Source organism: Poecilia mexicana, unplaced genomic scaffold (genome assembly GCF_051168715.1).
Source record: "Poecilia mexicana isolate PSO_F unplaced genomic scaffold, ASM5116871v1 scaffold_5, whole genome shotgun sequence".
Classification (NCBI taxonomy): Eukaryota; Metazoa; Chordata; class Actinopteri; order Cyprinodontiformes; family Poeciliidae; genus Poecilia; species Poecilia mexicana.
This window is the reverse complement of record NW_028263374.1, coordinates 10,621,433-10,644,141: the sequence shown is the minus strand read 5'-3', so window position 1 is coordinate 10,644,141 and position 22,709 is coordinate 10,621,433. Positions and strand designations below refer to the sequence as shown.

General features: G+C 40.1%; 3 protein-coding genes across 3 annotated transcripts; 2 read left to right on the top strand and 1 right to left on the bottom strand.

Annotated features, from left to right (window-relative positions):
- Positions 1 to 353: 353 nt before the first annotated feature.
- On the top strand, positions 354 to 3,062 carry LOC106917401 (protein FAM107B; the record flags this gene model as incomplete). Its single annotated transcript, XM_014986335.2, has 3 exons — positions 354 to 538; positions 2,361 to 2,505; positions 2,628 to 3,062. Coding segments are annotated over 3 exons (429 nt in total), but the record flags the coding sequence as incomplete, so codon positions are not given.
- A 1,682-nt stretch (positions 3,063 to 4,744) lies between these two features.
- b3galt6 (beta-1,3-galactosyltransferase 6) lies at positions 4,745 to 10,106 on the bottom strand. The gene is made up of 2 exons (XM_014986328.2): positions 9,292 to 10,106; positions 4,745 to 8,253 (listed from the first exon to the last, which is right to left on the bottom strand). The coding sequence occupies exon 2, from the start codon at positions 8,247 to 8,249 to the stop codon at positions 7,230 to 7,232; it is 1,020 nt and encodes a 339-aa protein (XP_014841814.1). The 5' UTR covers positions 8,250 to 8,253; positions 9,292 to 10,106; the 3' UTR covers positions 4,745 to 7,229.
- Positions 10,107 to 10,377: 271 nt separating this feature from the next.
- On the top strand, positions 10,378 to 22,659 carry LOC106917397 (dnaJ homolog subfamily C member 16-like). The gene is made up of 15 exons (XM_014986327.2): positions 10,378 to 10,766; positions 10,941 to 11,007; positions 11,137 to 11,282; positions 11,563 to 11,738; positions 12,717 to 12,901; positions 13,364 to 13,468; positions 15,250 to 15,408; positions 15,531 to 15,661; positions 16,093 to 16,270; positions 16,487 to 16,669; positions 16,805 to 16,881; positions 17,160 to 17,240; positions 17,352 to 17,447; positions 19,980 to 20,150; positions 20,235 to 22,659. The coding sequence occupies exons 1-15, from the start codon at positions 10,576 to 10,578 to the stop codon at positions 20,713 to 20,715; spliced, it is 2,427 nt and encodes an 808-aa protein (XP_014841813.2). The 5' UTR covers positions 10,378 to 10,575; the 3' UTR covers positions 20,716 to 22,659.
- Positions 22,660 to 22,709: the final 50 nt, after the last annotated feature.

Sequence of the window (22,709 nt, the reverse complement as noted above, 5' to 3'; positions counted from 1 at the left end):
ATGATCCAACAGAAATTTAATTACCCATTTTACTTAAAACATATACCTAATTCAATGGTTTACATGCTTGATTGAGAGAATGATTGTCTTTGTGGATTTGCATTATTTGAGCCTAACAGTTTCTAACTGACCGTTTTTTTTTTGTTTGTTTGTTTTTAGGTAGCACAAAAAAATGGTCTCAGAACCAAAACAAGTACGTAAGGTTCATTGTTTACATTTGATCTGTAAACTGAAAAAAAGCCTCAGCTTTTTCATATTTTGCAATTCAACATTATAATATAAACCACATGACTTATGGCGCACATTTTCTGTCTTGCCGAGAGTTAGCTCTGGTGCAGCACAGACACTGACGCACACTGACGTTGCATTTATCCGTATCAGACAGAGCGCAGTGTTGGATCAGCCCCCCTCACCAGGTGATTGAAAATCAACAACAGGAGGAAGATGACCTCATCAAACCACAAAAGCTGATAAATCCTATCCTGGCCTCTGTCCAACGGAGAGCTCTTCATCAGGAGCTCCTATTCTGCCACAGACGGTGAGGAAACAGCTTTCTGTCTGACAACAACCAGGTCATTTCAGCATTACCACAAAAAACATACACAAGGGAGCTGTAAACATGGGAACAGATGATATTTCGACTTCCAATGACTCCCTGGAATCTTTGTTTTTCAGTTTTGGTGGTATTAAATACAGGTTCAGTGTTTTAGGAGATTTGATGTGCCTTTTCAAGTAGGTCATTTCAGAAGGAGGCACATTCTGTGTTGTCTCTATATTGTAAATTCAAGTTGTTGACGTAAATCAAGTTGCAGTGATAGTCCTGTATTTTATCTGTCCCCTTGTTTGAGTCACTGAATCCTCTTAGGTTTTCCCTGTCCAGCTGTCTTGGAGCTGTGGACATAGATAAGCACTGTGTCCAGGTGGTATAGGTCGACTCAAAGGTCCAGCACTCATTTGAACATCCGTGATTATCCCTAAAACAGGTGTTTTTTTTCTTTTCTAAAATGAACAAGTACCGCTACGCCAAAAAAGACTGTCCACTAGCTTTATGGTTCAATCTCTAATAGTGTGGATTTCTAATACTTGAGCTCTTATATCACCATCTACATTTTTTTGGTACCAATAGTAAAGATGTCTTAAGATTAAATCATATTTTGCTGCAGTTACATGACCTTCCATTTAAAAAATGCACCTATTATTCTATATTATTATTTTTGTTTGTTTTTGTAAAAAAAAATATTGCTGTCACAATGTTTGGCATTCCTAATAATTCACTCCTAATCATTTTTGGCAAACGAATTCAAAGAAAATATTTTTTTTTTGTTCTATGATACTTTTAAGGTGATCATTATCATATAACTTTATATCCACTGTTGATTTTCAATGCCTGTAGCTACAAATATATTGTGACAAAGTGGTCTACTTCTTTAAGAGACTGTTCAAATTGGAAAAGATGAGGGGACATTTTAAGGAAGGCAGAGATGTCTTTATGAGTGAAAATAAAATGATTTTCTGACGGCCAGTGTTGTTCTCAGGCCCCGACCGACCACTCTCAGTTCTTGTCTGATTCATAACTTCTTTGCCCCTCATTCACCAACTGCTAAATCTAGTAGCCTTTACAAAAAATTACTTTGAGAATTTGTTGTTTTCTATATTGATTTCGTGCACACCTCTGAACCAGAAAACAAGTTGTTTTCTCAGCCACAGATTTTCTTAAAAACCAGATGGGGTTTTCAGACTGCCCTTCCCTTAAACCACTTGCTACATCTCTACTTCCTCCTCCTTATGGCCGCTTCCTTGACACAACCAGCCATAGAAGCTGTTCTAGTTTTTGAAGTAATGACCTGGTTGAGGAAGTTGTCCAGCCAATCTACCTAAAAGAAAAGAAGCCACGAAACAACATGCATTTCGCCCCATTTGGGGAATTTGTGCGATCAACAGCAAAACCCCCTCTATCTTCCTATTTATAATAGCAAGCAGGGGGCAATAAAGAAGGGCACCAACTCCCCTTGGATTGCACAAGTATGAAATCAGTCGCAAACTTGTGCAAAGAACAACTAACAGATAAATATGTTCTATTTTTGAAATGGTACAGGTGTTCCTCCCTCCCCTTACTACTGCCGCCCTGGGCAGAAGCCTATATGGGTCATGTCAAAACCTGCCATATATAGGTTAGGAGTCAACAAGTCTCCATAAGAGTAATTTATTTCAAGTTTTTTCCCCGTCTTCAACCCGAGTTCCTATAATTAAGGAGCGTACTGTACATTGTGCCCACACTGATTTATGTGTTGCACACTCTGCAGCATTTGTGACTCATTCCAGAGACCAAGCCCTCTGGTAATAATCTGTTGCATCTCCAGGGGTATGCTGCCGCGAAAGAAGTCAGAGCTGCAACGTGTGCTCGAAAGCAAAAACAGAGAGCAGCTCAAGAAAACGGAACTGTCTCTCCAACCTCGCTCCGACTTAGAGGTGAAACTGCGCAGGAGACAACAGAGAATACAACATGTAAGCACAACAAAGGGGGATGGCGGGGGGGAATAGCAACTGTTCGGTGATTCATTTTCTCTAGGATTGTGAAACCTTAAAAAAAACACACACACACAAAAAAAATGTTTTCTGTTTTGCAGTCTGAGCTGGAGGAGAAGAAGTGGAGGGAAAGCCTGAAAAATGTACCAGAGTTTGTTCGCGTGAGACAATCCCTGAAGCACGTGCCACATTCTTCCTAATGCAAATAGGGAAATAAACACTCTAACTGAGACAGTGTGGTTTGTTTCCATCATCTAAAAGGAGCATCATTAACATATTTCAATCGAGAATCGCATGCATCCAGTCAGTTATTGCCAAAGCGGTGAATCTTTACAAGTACTAGGAAAAGTTTCCTGAAGGCTGCAGATTGTAGTCGTGACTGTGTCATTATTAACTCAAAGGAGCAATTCAGCTCTTTTACTATACAAGGAAACTGCTGTGTTTGAGCTGAGTTACTCTGCCAGGCCTGTTTGTGAACAGACAGAACCTGTCTGACAACAGGAAGTATGCATTGTGGTGCCCTAAGCACAAATGCTTTGCGGGTGAATTTTTCTATATTCGATGGGGGAAAATTAAGGCTTGCAAAGACAACAGATTTTGGCCGGGATTGAGACAAGGAAACAAAGTAGGAGGAATTGAACGTAACACTAGGAAGTGTAATAAAGAAATACAACTCGACATGTAAACTGCTGATAAAATAAAATGTGCTGTTATAACATTGTTCGATGGAAACCCCTAAAAAAATCAGAAAGGTCTGACTTTTGACTAACCTGTCGTGGCTTTTTTTATATAGCCATGACAGGTTTTGTTTTCTTGAGGAAGATTAATGGGGAGGAGATGGCTGAAACCAGGAAATCCTCAAAGTCTGCATGACTGTTTCACATAATTATGTTAGATTAACAGACTTATTCACACTGCTGGCGAGAGTAAATTGTCCTTGAGGGAGAACGGATGTAGCATTTAAACATGAGATCATTTCTCAAGTCTTTGTTGCTTTTATTTAATTAAAAAAAAAATCATTTTTCATGTTCATTTGTTCAAAGCAGTATGCTGCTATAGAATTACTGCTCGTCTCCTTTGAAGGAGACGAAAGACGACAAGTGAAAAAAGGAGAAACTGCATCGGTCCATCTAAGCTGAGGCTTTTGATTTTTTTTTTTAAACGCCAACCTGCATTGGGAACATCGTTTGGTTGCCCAGTTTGGTTCTGGTTCTGTTTGGTAGATTTCTCACCAGTGTTTTGTTCATTTGTTTTAGTGTTAAATTAATATAAAAGTTTCAATAAACTATTACAGAAGAATGTTTGTTTTCGTAACGGAACAAATGTACAAATTTGGAAAAGTGTTAGGCTTCTCATAAAAACACTAACTGCTACAAGATTTATTAACGTATAAAACATCCATATTTGTAAAGCTAAATCAAAAATTCGACGCTGCATATTATAATAAATTAGAAGCCATTTGGCAGCAAAAGGAGCCGACTCTGAAAAAAGCCAAGCTTCCCATCACCACTTAGCGCTGTCTCATTGCAACAGTGCAACTAGGAAGCACCAAAAACCGTGCTGAGCCAGAAGAGGAGGGTGACAGGATATCAACAGGGGCAGAGTGACAGAACTGCTGAGTTATCTCTAAAAGCAACAAACAGGGAATATATGGAACAGCGGCAAACCTTCCCAGGCTGGGGAGTGGCCAAAGATGACTCATCCAGGAAGTCACAAAGAACCCAAAACAACATCGATAGGCCTCATCTGCCTCGGTTAAGGTCAGTGTTTATGACTCAAAACTAAATGGGATCCATGTGGGAGAGCCAAGCAGAAAAATACTGCTGACTAAAGGAAGATAGGAAGATGCAACAAAATCCAATTGCTGTGCTGCAGTTACCACCATAAATACATGAAAACCTTAAAATGTTAAATTTCAAGAATTCTGTGAAAAAGACTCGGCACATTTAGTAAAAGACTCATTGCAACCTTTAAACTGCTTTCCTACGAAGGTGTTGGCTAGTTTGGATATTTTTTTTCCTGCTAATTAAATTAAATCATTTAAAAATGAAGGTTATATTTACTCGGTCTAATAATCAAATGACGCTCATCATCTGTAACTTCTAATTATGGCAAAAATAAAATCTGTTAGAGGGCAGACACTTTCGTCCACAGGACTACACCTGACTAAGATTTAATTCTTTACAAAATTACCAAAGTAAATTTGAAATGACAAGAATACATTTGAGTTTTCTTTTAATAAAACATTTAGACATGTGAAAGCAATCGGAGAAACGTAAGAAGTGACAAACGCAGAGGACAGGGGAACTGCAACATTCACAAAAAAACTTAACTTGAGCCATTAAAAATAAGCTTGGACGTTGATCTTTTTGCTTCTTTTTTTCCTGACATTTCTGAGGATGAAACGTATAAAACGACTTTCCAAACTGAAAATCAAACCAACAAATCCGGTCGCCAGACGACGTTACAGCCCATCAACCAAATCTGCTTCATAAACTTCCCGAAGCGTTAAGACGTTACAGACATTAAAAAGGAGAGTTTATGGTGAAGAGTCACATCAGAGACGACAATTATCAACATAGAAACATTACAGGAACTTAAAAATAATTAGAAAAAAACAACAACAAAAAAAGTGCCAGGTGTGCTGCTAACTAACATTCACGATTAGCACAATAAATACACTGACCCCCGACAGTACAAAAAAAACAAACTCTCGTACCGCTAGTGTTTGTAATATCATTCTCACATTAGTTTTACTATAAGGAGGAGGAAGGCCTTTTCAATAAGATATAGTCAAACATTTTCTTTTGCACCATTAAAACAAAAACCTTGTGTAGCGTTGCTCATAAACAAGTTGTTTTTTTAAAAAAAAGAACATTTCTCATTCATCATTTCTGTTCATTCAATCCAACATGTTCCGAAGTAACACCCACTGCACTCAAGTCCAAACTGTAGTGCTTGCGTTTGCTACAGAATAAGTTAACAATAAATAAATAAATCACAAAAACTTACTTTCACAGAATATAAAAAGAAGGTAAATAAACAATATGGCAGAGTAATGTCCAGGTTTCCACGTACGACGACACTTTAAATATTGCCCACGAAGAAGTTTCAGCAGATGAAGCACGTACGGATTTAAGTTACTGAGGTTGTAAACTGGAGATCACAGCGAGGTTCAAGCAGCAAACGACTCAAAAAGCAACAGGACTGACACTGTTTGATTCAGGAAGTGAGAAGTTAAACTGGGAAAATACTTACGTCGAACAACTCGAGGTTGAAAACGTACGAGATGACACAGAAAAAGGTAACAGCTCGGTTTAAAAACCCGTCTGTTTGTAAAAACAAATCGGAGGGAATTAGTGTATTAGTGTCTTAATACCAGATTAACATATGCAAAGACTAAATCGATAGACTTTAGAACCAAGCCTAGACAATAGTGAGAGTTTCAAACCAACCTTCGGCTTGGTTGAAAGTTTTTTTTTTTTTTTTACCCCTAATCACACATCCACAAAAAACGCACAAAAGCCATATCTGTTGAAGCTCTGACTAAACATCTTGAGGGATCTGAAGATGTTTAAATACTTCCAAACTATAGTGAATATTAGCATTGGTTTTCGAGCCCACCCAGTTTAAATGAGAGAGAAAATTTTCCACCATGGCGCTTCTTAGTGAACCTACAAAATAGGACGGTACTGTACTGTGGATTATGAGGAAAACATGAAATTGCATTATTACTGAAGACTGCAATAATATTGATTGCAGTTAAATATTTTTTTTCTTACAACTCTGCTCCTGTGTCTGTATGCACATCTCTGTGCAGCGTGTTGTCTCATCTCAGCTACATGATGTGTGGTTATAGAAAGCAGTTTTGGCATTAATAATCAATTTGCAGTTCCACTAGACAATGTTAAAAGCCCCACCTGGCAGTTATTTAGTGACTACTACCCACTAAATATACTTAAAAAACAAAACTCAGATTAAAAAAAAAAAATCTAAGAGCAGCATTACTAATTTTACACCAATAGAAGTTTGATAAGCAACACCAGGTGTTTAGCTAACACCTGGCGGTACACTTTTTGAACACCAAGTGGTTCCTATTGAACATCTGTTGGCATTCATAAGTTATTCAGAAGTATGCAGCGACACCAAATAATATGCAGGTGGCACCTTTAAGGTGGTTTAGTACATGATTACAGATGGTGCTGCAAAGCGCATAATTAATTCCAAATATGGCTTTCTATAAAATGAAGAACAGAAAGCCTAGAGACGGGGAGCTTGTTGCTTACTTGACTTTTAAATAACGCTGAAGCTCAATGTTTTTAAGGTTTGTATCCTTAATCAGACAGTTTAAAGTCTCCAAGAGCCAGCTCTTGATTAAAGCTGTTCTTTCCTCTTGTCCAGCTCTTGTCCAGAGATGGCGCCGGTTTATAGGTAACAGTGCATGTGAAGGAGGAAACGCAAACAATCGGTGCCATCAGTTCTACACTGGATCCACTTTGTGTTTTCACAAATGTAAGAATGCTTTTTTTTTTTTGTTTTTGTACAGCTTAAAATGAAGTTTTCAATTGGAGTACCATTTGTCTTCTGACATCTAGTACCAGCTGCACAATTCTAAAAGTGTCCACACAGATCGCGATCCGATGGAAAACGTCAACATTCCTTACTTTGTATTAAAGTATATATTATTAGGCAAAGGACAGAAACTATGGGATCCCATCTTTTCTTTGGCAGCACTGCGAGGGTGGGACACTCCAATCGTAAATGTAGGACAACCGCAGCTTGACCTCCTCTTTGCAGAGCCTCCCGTCTCGCTGCAGAGTCTGGTGTTTCTCCAACATGTCCTCCAAACTCTGCTTGTGCGTCACCAGGTATTTGTTGTTGCAACCTCGCGACTTGTACTCCGTGTCGAAGCGCGGGTCGTGCGTCCGCCGAACATCCACCGGTGCCAGCCAGGCGCCCAGTGACACGTCCTCGCTCTGCCATGTCTTGAGGTAGCCCGCATTAAGATGCACGTAGCGTACCAGGTCTGATGAGAGAATGTAACCCCCGCCCAGGGCGTAGGGCAGGTAATAATCACAGAGGTCCCAAGAGCTTTCGCGCCACTTCCCAGCTGATTTCACGCGGCCTCTCCCTGAAAAGAAACCCCAGTACAACTTGCTTGGCTCCTTCCCCTTCAGCTCCTCTTTAAGGAGGTCCAAGCGAGCAAATGTGTCGTCGTCCGCTTTGAAGACAAACTTAAAGTCCACGTTCTGGTCCAGCCAGGAGTACATGTGCAGCAGCTTTAGTGTCAGGTTCTCGTAAGAATCCCGAAGATCGGGCAGTAAGAGCAAGTCTTTGTGCCGTCCTTGCTCCGTGTTCAGATTCTGAAGGTCTTCGCTGGAAAGGCCCTGAGTTCCAACCACGAACATGGCCAGAACATCAGAGTCACGTTTGGCAAGCCATGTGCTGCGGATAATGCTCCTGCGTTCTGTGTACTTGGGTCCTGTTGTGATGAGGACCACGAGAAATGCTGACAAGTCTTTCGAAGAGGACACGGGATTCTGGTGGTCTGGACGGAACTGCAAAGACTTGGTGTGGGGAGCAAAGCCCGGAGGATCCAGGTGACCCTGCTTCAGAGTTTCCGATGTACATTTGGCCAAGAAGACAAGGACAACGGCAAAACTGCAAACGGTACCAATGACCAGAGCTGTCTTATGGCGACATATCAGACGGAAGAGATTCATGGTGCTGAATGTGGGGAGGGGAAAACAAATATTTGTCAGTGTTTCTTTAATTCAATAAACCTGTTTGATTATGTAATATTCCTCAAAATATTTTGCAAACAGATTATTGCTAATGTTACTGATAAGAACAAAAATCTGGACTAAGAAAGAAAGGCAATGTTTGCAAAGGGCTGCACCTGGTTAATGAACATCCAGGTATATCTGACTTGAAGTATTTATTTGTTCACACATATGACCGACTCAAACTAATACTCAGAGGTAAAGGATTAATATCGGCATTCATGCATTAATTCATGTCCAATTCCTTACTTATGTTGACTTCATTTTCTCTGCCTGTTCTCTGTTCATTTGTCAAGTTTAAATACAATAGTTTGCAATAAATATCAGCCTTTTGTTAAGGAATGGGCAAAAACAGCAGACTGCTGGACAGATGGATGAATAAATGGACATAAATGTTTGGCCACAAAGATGGATAAACATATGGAGAAATGAATAAATCAATAAAAGGAGGGACAGATGGACATAAATGTTTGGATGCAAAGATGCACAAATGCCTGGACGGATAGCTGGATAATAAATATGCAAATAGTCATTAAAACAATGCCATCCATTGTTGTAAGTGATACAACAATGGATGACAGACAAATGAATGTACAGATGAATGATTAAATAAAAAAGGGATAAATGGATGGGTGGATAATTAGATGGATGAGTGGATAAAAAAGTCGACATTGGATGAATGAGTAAATATATGGAAAAAAAAATTAGTGAACATATGTATCGATTAGGTTGGTAGACCCATGAATGGGTGGATGAACTTGAAAACGCCAGAATCGCAGCCCACATTTGTCCAGACTGTGTGGGAAAACTGTAACAAAACCCACAATATTAAATGCACTTAAGGATGACTCTGTTCTTTTGACTTTAATAACGGTGCAGATTAGCATGATGCTAGTAAACAACCTAGCCATCAGCTGAACAGGGCACCCCGATGACACCTTAATTGGGTCACCAGATATCATATAGAGGCTTACTTGTTTACCTTTGCTGGGTTAAAGGAGCACCGTCCCTTGAATGATGCAGGCAGGTCGAGCCACGGAAAGCAGCTGTGCACGGCTAGCGTTACCTACCCGGATAAAACCATCTGCGCACTTTGTGAGCACTCTACGCGGACAGCAGACACACACAGCCTGTTCATGATGGTCTAACCAGGGGATGGATCAGGCTCAATCACAAGGGTTACTATAAATAGGTTAGAAGAGACATTTTGTGATATGATGTGACCGTCTTCAGTCTTGATCTGAATCAGTTCTGGGTGGCTCTGTGGAAGAGGAAGCGGAAGTGAAGCGCCCCCCGCAGTGCGTGAGTGAAATTAAAAACACAGAAAGACAATGTTTAGATGTATACATGGTGGAATACATTTAAATAAATTTTACTTTTGAATTTACTTGAAAAAAAGAAACCCTGAGAAATATACAAGTACGAATCATAACATTTTATTGTTACAAAAAAAAAATGACCACATAACTAAGTGTTTGAAATAAATATGAATATTTGCGTTATACTGATACACGTGTGTGTTCTTTTCTTTTCTTTTTTTCATGATGTACCTGAAGACAAGAGAAGCCAGGGAATAAACATAGAATAAGAACGACAGTTGGAAAGTGGCACATGCGCATTAAGATCCAGATTTTACTTTCGGAGGCACACAGGATGTTATGTATAGACATTCCAAAATTAGAGCCCACAGCTGGATTTTGACTGTTGAAACGATGTATGTTCATGCAATGTAAAATAATTTTCTTACTGTTAATAATAATAAAACCAATCCAACCTAAAAAATATGTTGAGAAAACAGAATACTGGTGAAATTAGGTAGTGTTTGTAAAATATGGACAATGTTAAGGGAGTTTCAAAAATTCAATATTGTTTTAGCTTCATTTTTCTTTCTCTCCGATGTTCTTGTTTTGCTTGCTGTCAAAACGCGAACATCGGAAAATACACGTGCCGCACTTGTCAGCTTTGCTTGGCATGCACGTTTTGTTCAATTCTATGATTAATTTATTTTTATCAGAAAAAAATATATTTTGAAAGGTCAAACCGGAAGTTTTGCGTTTCATAGGTCGCTTTGGCCGTGATGACGCTATCGGTTTGCTAATGTCCATCATATGTAAGGAAAACTATGGCCTTGTCGTAGTAAAGCAGTCGTATTTTACATGTAATTCGACTTGACGTTCAAAACCTTCACTGATCCGAACATGTAAGGTTTATTCTCCGTTTTATGATAGCTAACTGCCGTAACGTCAGACTGTAGCAGCAGCATAAGATGATGACGGATCGGAGCACCGGTTGGATTGCTCGGACATGTCCAGTCACTCTCGCCATCTTTCTACTAATTATTACTTCACATGTGGTGCGACCGACTAATGAGCTTGACCCGTATAAAGTGCTGGGGGTCAGCAGGAAGGCCAGTCAGGTAGAAATTAAGCGGGCATATAAGAACCTGGCCAGAGAATGGTGAGTAACACAAGTGTGTGAGAGAGGCCATTAGTTTGTATTGTGGGTCTGTCATGTTCAACAAAAACCGGTGTCAATGATTACCGATCATGTAATGCGCCACATGGTCATTTACCACTAAATATGTTGCTTTTGGCTAAATATATGCTATTGTTTATGATGTCTTTTCTTTAGGCACCCGGACAAGAACAAGGACCCCAATGCTGAAGATATGTTTATTAAGATTTCCAAATCATACGAGGTGAGTTGAAGAAATATTATACAGGCTACACAACTGCTTGTTGTCATATCTTCTTTTCAGTTCCACTATATTGTTAATGAAATCATGAGTATAAAAACTGTCTCCTTTCACTTTTGTTTTTACTCACAGATCCTGTCAAATGAGGAGCGAAGGTCCAACTTTGACCGCTATGGGCAGATGGATGAAAACCAGCCTTTCGGACAGTCACAGCATCATGGGTTCCGCCACTTTGACAACAGCTTCTACTTTGATGAGTCTTTTTTCCATTTCCACAGGTATTGTAGTTTTTGTTGTTAATAATGCAAAGGAGATGGGTGCAGCTACAGAGTAGAATCTACCCCAAAATAACCAATAAAGTATCTGAAAATATATCAACTTGTCAACTTTACTACTTTGTCTTACTTTACTAAGATAATATGGGAGGGAAAATGTGTAACGATCAAAGTTAGTCCACCCCTGCTAACTCCTCAAAATGTGCATGCATGTACAGATTCGTGATTTTTGCAGAGCTTCTTGTTGGCAAACCCTAACAGAAACGCTTCTGTCTGGTTCCAGGTCCAGAGACTTTGCAGACAGCAAGTATATGCTGCACCATGCTCAGTTTAACAGCGACATTCTTCCAGACAGCTACAAGAGGCCATACCTGATCAAAGTGACTTCTGAGTGGTGCTTTGCCTGCATCCACATCGAGCCAGTGTGGAAGGAGACGGTGGTAGAGCTGGAACCTTTGGGTATGGCTTTTGAGTATTTTTAAAATCGTAACAGTACTCTACGCCACATGTGTCAAAGTCAAGGCCTGGACGCCAAATCTGGCCCGCTGTATCTTTTTAAGTGGTCCTATACACTCCAAAATACATCAAAAAACCCTCTGGTTTTTCACAAACCTGCAAAATTCACGCAAACTCAATAGATCCCCAATTTTTTTTTTTGTTGTTGTAATTTTTGCTGCAAATTTCTCTCAAAATTGGCCAAAAACATTGGGTTTAAGTGACTGCTACCTCAGCCTTACCTGATGTCAAGTCATAGACCATGATAGATGCAGTGTTTAATAAAAAAGTCACATTTAACATCCTACATTAGCGCAAATATCATAAAAATTTCTTACAAATATTTCTAAATTAGCATCTCAAGATCTGTGATTTTGATTGCAAAAAAAAAAAATAAAACCACAAACAATCACAAAATCCTGGTTGGACTGATTGGTGTGAAAAGATGATTGATATTATTTAATTTTAAGAAACACTTACTGAATGCTGACTGACTAAATTGGTTTTATCAATACATGTGATTACACATTCTGCCAACAGAGTAACTTAAATGTGCCTTTAATACTCTACTTAAAATAGTTTTAGTTGCTGTAAAGCAGAGTATGTTAAACATGTCAAAGCCTGTAGAGTTGATTTGGTTTCAAATAAATCTATCCGATAAATAAGTGGATCATTGCATATCTCGACTGATTTGGAAAATATTCCTTTATTAGGCTTTGTTAATAAGGAAACAAGACCTATATGTTTACATGTAATAAAATATCTAAAATAAAGGAATCCTGAAAGGTTTCCACAGCTTTCCAGGTCATATCTAGATGAGCAGTTTCACTTTCAGATATGACACATTTATACAAGTTTACCCACTGACCACGTTTGTTTATTGTTTTTTTTTTTGTTTTTTTTTACCTCATTGTATCATTGTTTATGTCGATGTTGAATCAGGCGTGGGTATCGGCATCGTGGACATGGGTTCTGAGCGTCGTCTGGCCAACCAGCTGGGAGCCTATCGGGCTCCCTCCATCATTGGGCTGGTGAACGGCAGGATGACCTTCTTCCACCAGCATGTGGTTCGGGAGCACCTGCGACGGTTTGTGGAGGATCTGCTGCCTCACAACCTGGTGGAGAGGGTAACTGCGTTTTCATTTCACCTTTGCAAAGGTTTCTCTGGAGTCACAGCCTCACAGCTGCCTCTGCGGTTGATTCCTTTTCCATGCAGTCACACTAGGGCAGGGCTGTCCAAAGTCGGTCCTCGAGGGCCTGCGTGTTTTAGTTCTCTCCCTAGTGGTAGTAACGATCTCCTCAGTAAGTCAGTGTTTCTGCTTAGGCTTTCTGATGAGCCATTATTTGATGCAGGTGTGTAAAGCCAGGGAGAGAACTAAAACATGCAGGATGCCGGCCCTCGATGACTGACTTTGGACACCCCTGCACCAGAGATACGTTAGCTTTGTTCTTCATTTAAATCAGCATTTAGCAAACTGAGGTGTAAATACACGGCAGAGGGTCAAACACACCTCCTTTCTATTGCCTGGTTTTTTCCTGTTTCCAACTCTTGTCTGTCTTTTACTAACTTCTATGATGTTCTCTTACAGATCGACGACAACAACTATCAGGCTTTTCTTGACCGGTGGCATGTGGAAAATAAACCCAGTCTGCTGCTGTTTGACCAAGTTCCTGTTGTGCCTCTTCTTTATAAGGTAAAGGCATCTGGTCGACTTCAGCCATGTGAAAGTGTATTATTAACCTACACATGTACCATTAATTGCTCGTCACCTAGGCAACATTTATCTGTATGGAAAGGTCACAGTTTGACCATTTTTAGTAGAAACAGGATTAAAATCCTTGCATAAATCAAGAACAAATATTTTCTTTAGATTATGTTTGATGTTATTGACAGTTCAGATTCTCTATGTCATCATAACATCTTTTTACATTGTACAGAATTAAGTTTAAGCCCTCAAATAAATCTGTTTCTTGACTTGTGTATTGGCTCTGTCCTATATAGTTGTTCAATGTGCTGCTGCCGCTATTACACTGTCAAATAACGTTCAGCGTGAATATCTTTGCCCCTGATGTCAGCCTATTGTTTGTTTAATTGTTATTTCATGAAAAGTAAGTCCTGAATTTAGGGCTGTTGTAAACGAATATTTTAGTAATCGAGTAATCTATCGATTATTCTTACGATTAATCGAGTAATCGGATAAAAAAATTATAAAATGAAATATTGGTAAATCTGGCATAATACCGGTGTTACTATCAGATATCAATGTCAGTCCAATTTTTCATATTTGAGCATCCCTAACAGTTGCTTTTTTGTAGTTTAGAAAACTAACCTGTAACAATAATAGCTCACTTTCTAAGTTAACCAGAAGAAAAGTTATAGAAAAATCTGAAATTATATTGAATTTAACAAAGAGGCAGGCTCACAAATATGCTTATAAAAAATGTCTACAATCCAGCTTTTAGTTTATCTATTCATCTTCAGTGAGTTTAATAGATTAATTAAACTCACCTTGCCACCTAACCTGTCACGCTTTGGGTTTGAAAATACGGGAAATGCCGCCTGGAGTGGGAGGAGAGGGCGAATGAAGAACGTAAGATGGGGTGGAGGGGAGGAAATAGACCAGCGGACTGACGAACCGTTAGACCGGGGGACGAACACGGGGGGGGAGCAATACGGGATATTTACGACACCTTCACTGGTCACACTCAGAAACTCATCTACCAGCCATGTACGATGCGCTCCGCCACCCGTTTCTTCAGACCGGGTTATGAAATTTATTGTGCGGTTCGTCGGTAAAGCTACATTTACACGGTAAGCATCAGCTACTCAGCCGCCCGCCCTGTTCAGTCTATCCGCTCACCTCAGCGCTCTTCCCGCCGTTCGCTTTCAACCAGCAGCCCCGGAGGAGAAATGCTGCCGTACTCCAGGCATTCCCCCAGTCATTTTAAGGATGCTTATTGGTTCCCCAAAAACGATAAAAAGTCGGGCATTATCATCAATCAATAAAATCCCCACGGGCCAATCTTGAAGATTGGACTTTATGCCGCTCAGACTTAGCTTTTGTCAACAACTCAGAGGCGGAAGTGAGAGCTCCGCGCAACGCAAATGAAGTCCCGGCCGGAACACGGTGCGCTAACTAATAAAACATAAATTAACGAAGCTTCGAGGCAGGTAAATTTTCCTCGAGGAATTTTAGTAATCGAGGTACTCGAATCATTCGAGGAATCGTTTCAGCCCTACCTGAATTTAAATCATAATGGTAAATGGTCTTAAAAAGTTTAATATGTCCCTCACTGATACCTAAGGAAAAAAATGGAGATGTGACCAAAACGTGGTAATTTTTTATTTAATGGTACAAAACATTTGACCAAAGTGTTGGACTGAAGCTTAAAAGTCCTGACATGTTTTTTATAAGAAGCAGAGAGTTTTGTATTCTGACATCATTCCTTTCTTTTCGACCTTATCATCCTTCAGTTGACAGCTTTTGCCTTTAGAGACTACATTCGCTTTGGCTACGTGGATCAAGGCGCGACGACCAACACTAAGCTGCTACGGCAGTTCAACATCAACACCTACGCTCCCACCATGCTGCTGTTTAAGGAGGACACAGAGAAGCCTGTAGATATCATCCAGGTACAACTTGTGTTCTCTGAAGTCCAGGGCTCCTCCCTATTTAAAATAAAAATGTATGTTTGCTTTTTTTTTTTTTTGTTTGATTTAAATTTTTAACTCCTCTTGACGTTTGTCTCTTCCAGGCCAGGGGGATGAAGAAGCAGCTCATGGACGAGTTTGTTACGAACAACAAGTTCCTGCAGGTGCCGCGGCTTGTCAACCAGCAGCTTTTTGACGAGCTGTGTCCCGTTAAGCAGTTCCACCGACGGAGGAAGTAAGAAAAATGAGCAGATGGTTGTTATAGTACGTTTTGTTGATGGCTTGATTAAACCCCTTTTTACAATTATAATTTTTTCTGCCCCTTCTACACTTTTTCTCTACATACAAATTATGTTTGGGCGAGACAGAAACTAAGACTCTAAAATCATTTTAAAAATCATTCTTATGTCCATCAGATTTCAAGCCTTTCCACAGATGTCCAGTTTATTTTAGATGTCTCCATCACTCCATTGTTGTTCTGACTGTGCTTAGAATAGTTTTCCTGCCAGAAAGTGAACCTCTACCACAATGTCCAATTGCGGTTCCTAGGAGATATTCTTCCTGTATTGCTCTTCATTTGGCTTCATTCTGTGGCTCTCAGTTAGAGTTATTGTTTCATAACCTAACCCTAGTTTAAACTTGTTTTTTTTGGGGGGGTTTTCCCAGGTATTGTGTGCTCCTCATCACTGGGGAGGACGAAGCCTTCCTCCCAGGCAACAAGGCTTTCGTGGACTTTGCCACTACTAACAAAAAAGACATCCTACGCTTCGCATACGTCTACCAACGTCAGCAGCAGCCTCTCTGTCAGGCGCTACTACCCAACCAGGCTGCCGCCTTCCCTCAGGTCGGTTCACGCACAAGAATCAGCAAACACCAAGGACAAGATGAACTTTTTTATTTTTTTTTCCTCCCCGCACTCCCCCCTCTCCCCCCCCCCCTTCCGTTGACGGCACACAAAACGATGAAGTCGTATAGGATTCGTTGTTTCGGATTACAGACACGCGACGCGCAACGTGCCGCGCCGCCTCGGTTTAAAAGTGCTCTCCGATAACACTGACAGGTGGTGATTCTGGAGAGGCGGAGTCAGGCGGGCAGGGTGCTGTTCCGCTCCGTGAGCAGCGGCTGGAACGGCAGCCAGGAGGACAAGTACCGGCTCCACGAGCAGCTGGAGCTGCTGCAGAAAGACCCCACCTACCTGAGCTCAGACACAACCTTACCGGAACTCAACAACGAGATGGCTCCGGTAAGTCACCCGATCGCAGTTTGGAGACAGAAAGCTGCGTTTCTTTTTTTTTTTCTTTTTTTGCCTTGCAGTCATGTTTAATTTTTAATGGATGTTGCTGTTTTTTTTTATGTGTGTTTTTGATCTTTTCTCCAGATTTTTATCATCCAGTGGATGAATGCTGCGTATGATTACATCCTTCAAATATATGATGGCCTTCTCTACTCAAACTGGTAAGACAGTACTCCCTCAGGAAACGGCAGGATGCGATGCAAAAAGAGATCAACGGTGTTCGTTGAAACAAGATCGGATGCTGCTTTAAGATCTGCATTGGTCCTTATTTAGTCTGTCCTGTTAAAGCTGCAGTGCTCCGCTTTGAAAGTTATACAACAACTAGTGACCGAATTGACAACGCAGTGTCTTATTATGGGAGTGAACCAACAAATCCACCTGTGTCTGAGAATTTTAATACATTTTTAAAAATAACATTTATATTTTTCCCCACTTCTAGGCGAGAGATGATGCCTATCCTGTCCTTGATCTTCTCGGCTCTCTTCATTCTTTTTGGTACTGTAATAATTCAGGCTTTCAGGTGAGTCTTCATCTAATGCAGTCGGTTGAATGAGCGTGCAGAAATCTAACCTCCTAGTTCACAGCTAGAAGAGCCTTCACCTCTCATTCTCTCGTTTGCCGTTGTTCACAGCGAGCCAAGCGAGAGCAAACCTCAGAAACCGAAGCCAAAGGAGCAAAACGCAACTCAAACAGAGGATGATGCATCAAGCAGAGCAAATACCTCGAGGTAATGCAGTGAGTTGAAATGAGCACAAGACGGACCCAATACACGAGACGTCTCGCCTGAATATCTGTAATGATCTACTGCAGGGGTGTCAAACTCATTTTGGTTTAGGGGCCGCATACAGCTTAATCTGATCTGCAGGGGGCCACACAAGTAAACTCATTGCAAGATTAAATAGAACCAATAAAAGTGGAGTTGTTGTTGATTTTTATATTAAACGAATTTCACTTTTACAAAATATATTATGAATAATCTCAGTTTTTAAGAAAGGTATCTGCAATTTCAACAATACTTTTACTCAGTTCAGCATTTATTTAAGTGCATTATGCATAAGAACTGATCTCAGTGATTGTACAATGTTGCAAAACATTTATTCACAGTTTTTGGAACTTAAAAACACTGAACTGCATCACAAAATACAACAGACAAAAATTAAGAAAAGATTTAAAATCAATTTTCAACATCTGGGAAGCAATTTGAACAAATTATCTGGCTTCACACATTTGAAATCTTAAGTGTCAGCTGTTTTAAACAGACATTTGATTAAGTACATTTGTTGATACATAAAATGCATACATATAGAAAAACTTGCATACATAACATGTATGTATGTTAGCATGCACGAGAAATATGAGGTTGCCAGGGCCAAAATGAAAAGCTGGTAAAGCATAGAATCCAACTTGTTTACAGAACCTGAAGCTCAGTGCTGCCATCTGCTGTTAGTTCCGCTGCAGTGTTGCATCATGTTGTGTGCTCTGAATAAAACACAGCGCCCCTCGTGGACAGTATAGGAACTGCAGATTTTCAATTAAACGAAGTATATGTTTTTTCATGAATAATGATAATGCATTTAGCCCCCGGGCCGGACTAAATCGTTCGGCGGGCCGGTTCCGGCCCGCGGGCCGTATGTTTGACACCCCTGATCTACTGGAATTAGTCACTCCTAGTCTCAGACTAGCTCCTGCAGAGCATGGCTGAGCACAAATGGCTCAATTATTTGCAGCTGGTCAGTTTTACATCAACATTTTTTGGTTTAATTTCCACGAGTGCTTATATCAGCTCTGACATCACTTTAATTTTATCTCTCTGAAGTCCGATCAATGCGAGACCTCGCAAGATGGTTCTTGTCACGCTCAGCGGGAATCCTAATTAAGCAGAATTAGAAAACAATAAAACATTTGCCACTATGTTGAGGCAAAGTTTTATACACAGTATTGAAATAGATTATTATAATTTTTTAGTTTTTACCATTTTCCAGGTTTTGATAAGTTTGGACAAAAGAAAATTGAGAAATGTTTAATTTTAAAGACTTCTTTCTTCGATTTCAAGGGGAAAAAAATGTAGCGATTTTTAATAAATTCAGTTTTTTGCATTGGCAGGCATTTTAGTTACATTACTTATCTTTGATTTACCACTTCACCTTTTTTTTTTTTTTTGATTGAGTAAAAGTATATTCCACAAAGGGAGAAATGGATAATTTCACTTCTTTCTGGACTTTAGACGACTTCAGATTCTGGTTGAGCTGGGCTTGAAAAGTGCTAATTTTGAAATGTTTATGAAAAAGTAAATTTACAGTCATTCTTATTTGGCAAATACAAATAAAGTTTAAAACTTTGCTATAAAAATTGTCCGAATTAGTCCAGATGTACAACATGTTCCGAATGACTAAAATAAAATGTATAGACTTTCTTAAATTTATACTTTCTCCTTCAATTCATACTTTACTTTGAATTTAAAAATTGATTAGAGTTTCTAGGAACTTTCTAAGTAGTCAGTGACTTTTTGTTTCAACGGTGGATAAATATGATGCGACACAGAACTCATATTTAACATTCAGACGCACCCAGTGAGCAGAATGGTAGGAAAAATGTAAAAAAAAAAAAAAAAAATCCAAAGCTGTACTCCAGCAAAGAATGGCATCATGGAGTCACCAGGTCTCCTTGACAACCACTAGATACGCTACACATATCAAGTAGTGTGTTTGGGTGACATGCCAGAAACCTTTTCTTTTAGTTACAGACACAAATGTGTTGCAAAACTCCACTGGAACTTTAACTGGAACTGCGTCTTTCCTCTGCAATAATCACTACCGTTTTGTTTTTCATGAACCAAAAGCATGAGTGGTGGAGGATCTGTCATGCTGTGGGCCTGTCAAAGTACTTGGTGTCATGAACTCTATGAAATTCCAGATTTAAAATGAAATCGGGTGGAGCTGACTAAAAATGTATCATCAATCATCGTCAACAATTATAGCTACACACACACACACACACACACACAAACAGAAGAGTGTTTCCCCTCTTATTAAGCATGCTCAAATTAATTGTTAAATGTTTCTAAAAATGTCCGGGGTGAATTTTTACTTCAGTAAGAAAAAGTGGGATACATTTTTATTTAAATAATGTTTTTGTACACATTCCTACATGCACCTGTATCCATTTCAACCGATGCACCAAATATTCCCAAAGTATGGAGTTGCTAGCATCATTTACGCTGTTCTCCGATCAACTCTCCTCTCCCCTTGTTGTTTCGCAGCCGTCCTCCGAGGAAGGACTTTGTGGAAGTGACAGAGCTAACGGACGTCACCTACACCAGTAACCTGGTAAAGCTGAGACCGGGTCAGATCAACGTTGTGCTAGTGCTCACCAACGCCTCCAAGAACGCTCTGCTCCGGAAGTTTGCAAAGGAGGTTTTCTCTTTCTCTGGGTGAGCCTTCTAAGATGCATCAGCTGTGTTAAGAAGTAGCCCGTAACTCCTGTTGTTCATCCTAAAATTGCTGTCCTACTTCAGCACTCAGACCCTCCACTTCTCCTTCCTCAACGCGGATAAGCACCGCCACTGGATGCCTTCGCTCCTTCGCTCTGCCTGTCCCGCCGGGCCGAGCGAAAGCCACTCGGACGACGAGGAGTCCTCGGACTACACGGGCCACGTCCTGGCCCTCAACGGCCACAAGAAGTACTTTTGTCTCTTCAGACCCGTCTTCACCGGGGACGACCCCGACGACTCGTCATCCGACTCCTCCGACTGCAAGAGGAAGTCGCGGCCCAGATCCAGGTCCAGCTCCCACTCCCGCTCCCGCTCTCACTCCAGGGAAGGCGGAGGCGTCCCCAAGAGGGGCTCGAGCAGGCCCACCAGCATAGAGGTCCACCACAAGCTGGACAGGCTGGGGTTGTGGATGGAGCGGCTCATGGAGGGCACCCTGCCCAGGCTGTACGTCTCGTCGTGGCCTACGCTGAACGATGCCTCCGGCGCCTTCTCCGCAGAGAGCTGAGGTCAGAGAAAAGAACAGCTGCACCTTATGTTTTTTTCTTTTTCCTCCTGAGCAAAGAAAGCTGCAGAGCAACCATGTTGTTTTCAAATAACTGTTTAAGTTGTGTGTAGCGCGGCACTGATCTGTTGGTGAGCAGCAACACCTGGTCCCATATTGCTTCGTCATATTCGCACAGTCTGGATGAATCTCAGTGCAGGAGGTGTTAGCTGTGTCTAGCCCTGTCTGAAATTGGAAATGTATTTGGTTATATTTGTTTTGTTATGCCGTTGCGTACCATAGGTTTTATTTGTAAATCTCGGTCATAATTGCACGGGATGAAAATCCTCCAGTAACATCCGTCGAAAGGATTTGGCGCAGACACACCCGGCTCAATCACAGGCCCAGATACAAACACTGCTTTCATCACAGCCGAATGCACTTGAACGTAAACGCAAGAGCAAAGAAGAAGCAAAAAGGAACTAAATAACAAAATAACAAGTAAAAGAGTTCCGAGAAAAGCCTTTGCAGGATAATGAAAAAGCTTCCAGAGGCAAGAAAGATCTACTGCTTACACAAACACTATTCCTTATGTACAGGAGATGTACATTCAGCCTGTATGGTGGATTATAGAGCTTGGATATTTAACGTCCAAAACATCCATTCCAGGACCTTTATACATGGGATGTATTTGTTGGGCTGAAATCCGATCCAGCAGCAAGAAAAATGTCTGCGCTTATCTCTAAATATTTATTGTTGCATTAAGAAGCCATCTAAATGCCGGACCTCAAGAGAATATGTCAAAAACAAACAAACTGAGAAGCATATTGTGAGTACAATTCAGTCCTGTCGTTTCTTTTCTCTTTTTCTGCCATATCAGCTACAGAAATGTCTGCGATAAAGAGATTTTCATCTTCTTCGTAAATACCAGTTTATCTGTAAAGAAAAGGCGGATATGGTACGTGGCTTTTTGTGTGTACACATGTTTTCTTCATCCGACCCCAGGAGTTTGATTCTCTGCCATCTTTCTTATTTATTAGGTGAAGTCATTCAGTGTGTGGCATTTTTTTGCACCATTTAAATTATTTAAACACGCAACAAGCCTCAAGCTTCGAAGCTTTTTTTTTTTTTTTTAAGACTTCTCTTTAGAGATCGATTTTCAGCATGTGGTCTGAAGGAATAGAGTTAGGCTCAGAATTATTCATACCCCTGGCAGCTTTCAAACTCCCAATAACTTTTTATTTAGCACATGTTGAAACTTACTTAAGCCATTACTTAATCAGCGATAAAGCCTTTAGTGGTATTTCAGCAATGAAACACTCCTTAAAATTCATGAATCTTGCAGATCCCAGTCAGGACTTTAACTAGGCTGCCTCAATGCTAAGCAGTTATTACATCCAATCAGAGGAAACCTGTTTGCCAAATGTTTCTTTAAATCTACCAGACACACTTTTCAGTTTAATCACAAAACTTATTTTTTTCCCCCCTTCATTTTTTTTAGCTGATAGAAATTTCAACTTTGAAACTGCTTCAAGAGATTTTACACATCAAATAGGAATATTCGATCGGAAATGTTCATTCAAAAGCTGATTTTTTTGTTGTTGTCACATTTGGGAGAAACAGTCAGAACATATTATTGTGTCTTTCTGTAAATCTTAACCTTTAACCTCAAATGTGTAAGCTTCAAGTAGGTAGACTCAAAAGACGCTGCTGGATAAATGTTTTTTTGTTTTTTTTCCACTGCATAAATATTTCACTTTTCTTGATGATTAATTCCTTAACTGTTAATAATCCTTTGCTGCTCAACAAATAATATTTGCTGTACACTGAAACCTTAACATCCTTTTCTGGTCTAGCTGTAGAAAATGAAAGAGGACTCATTTTCAGAAAATGTTTATTTATTAAAATGTGTGCATCAATTTCTGTTTTTGCTTCTTGGAACTAATAAATATTTTTTATCTACATTAAGAGGCCATCAGTTGTTTTTGAGTCAGTGGTGCAAAACTGAAACAAATCTC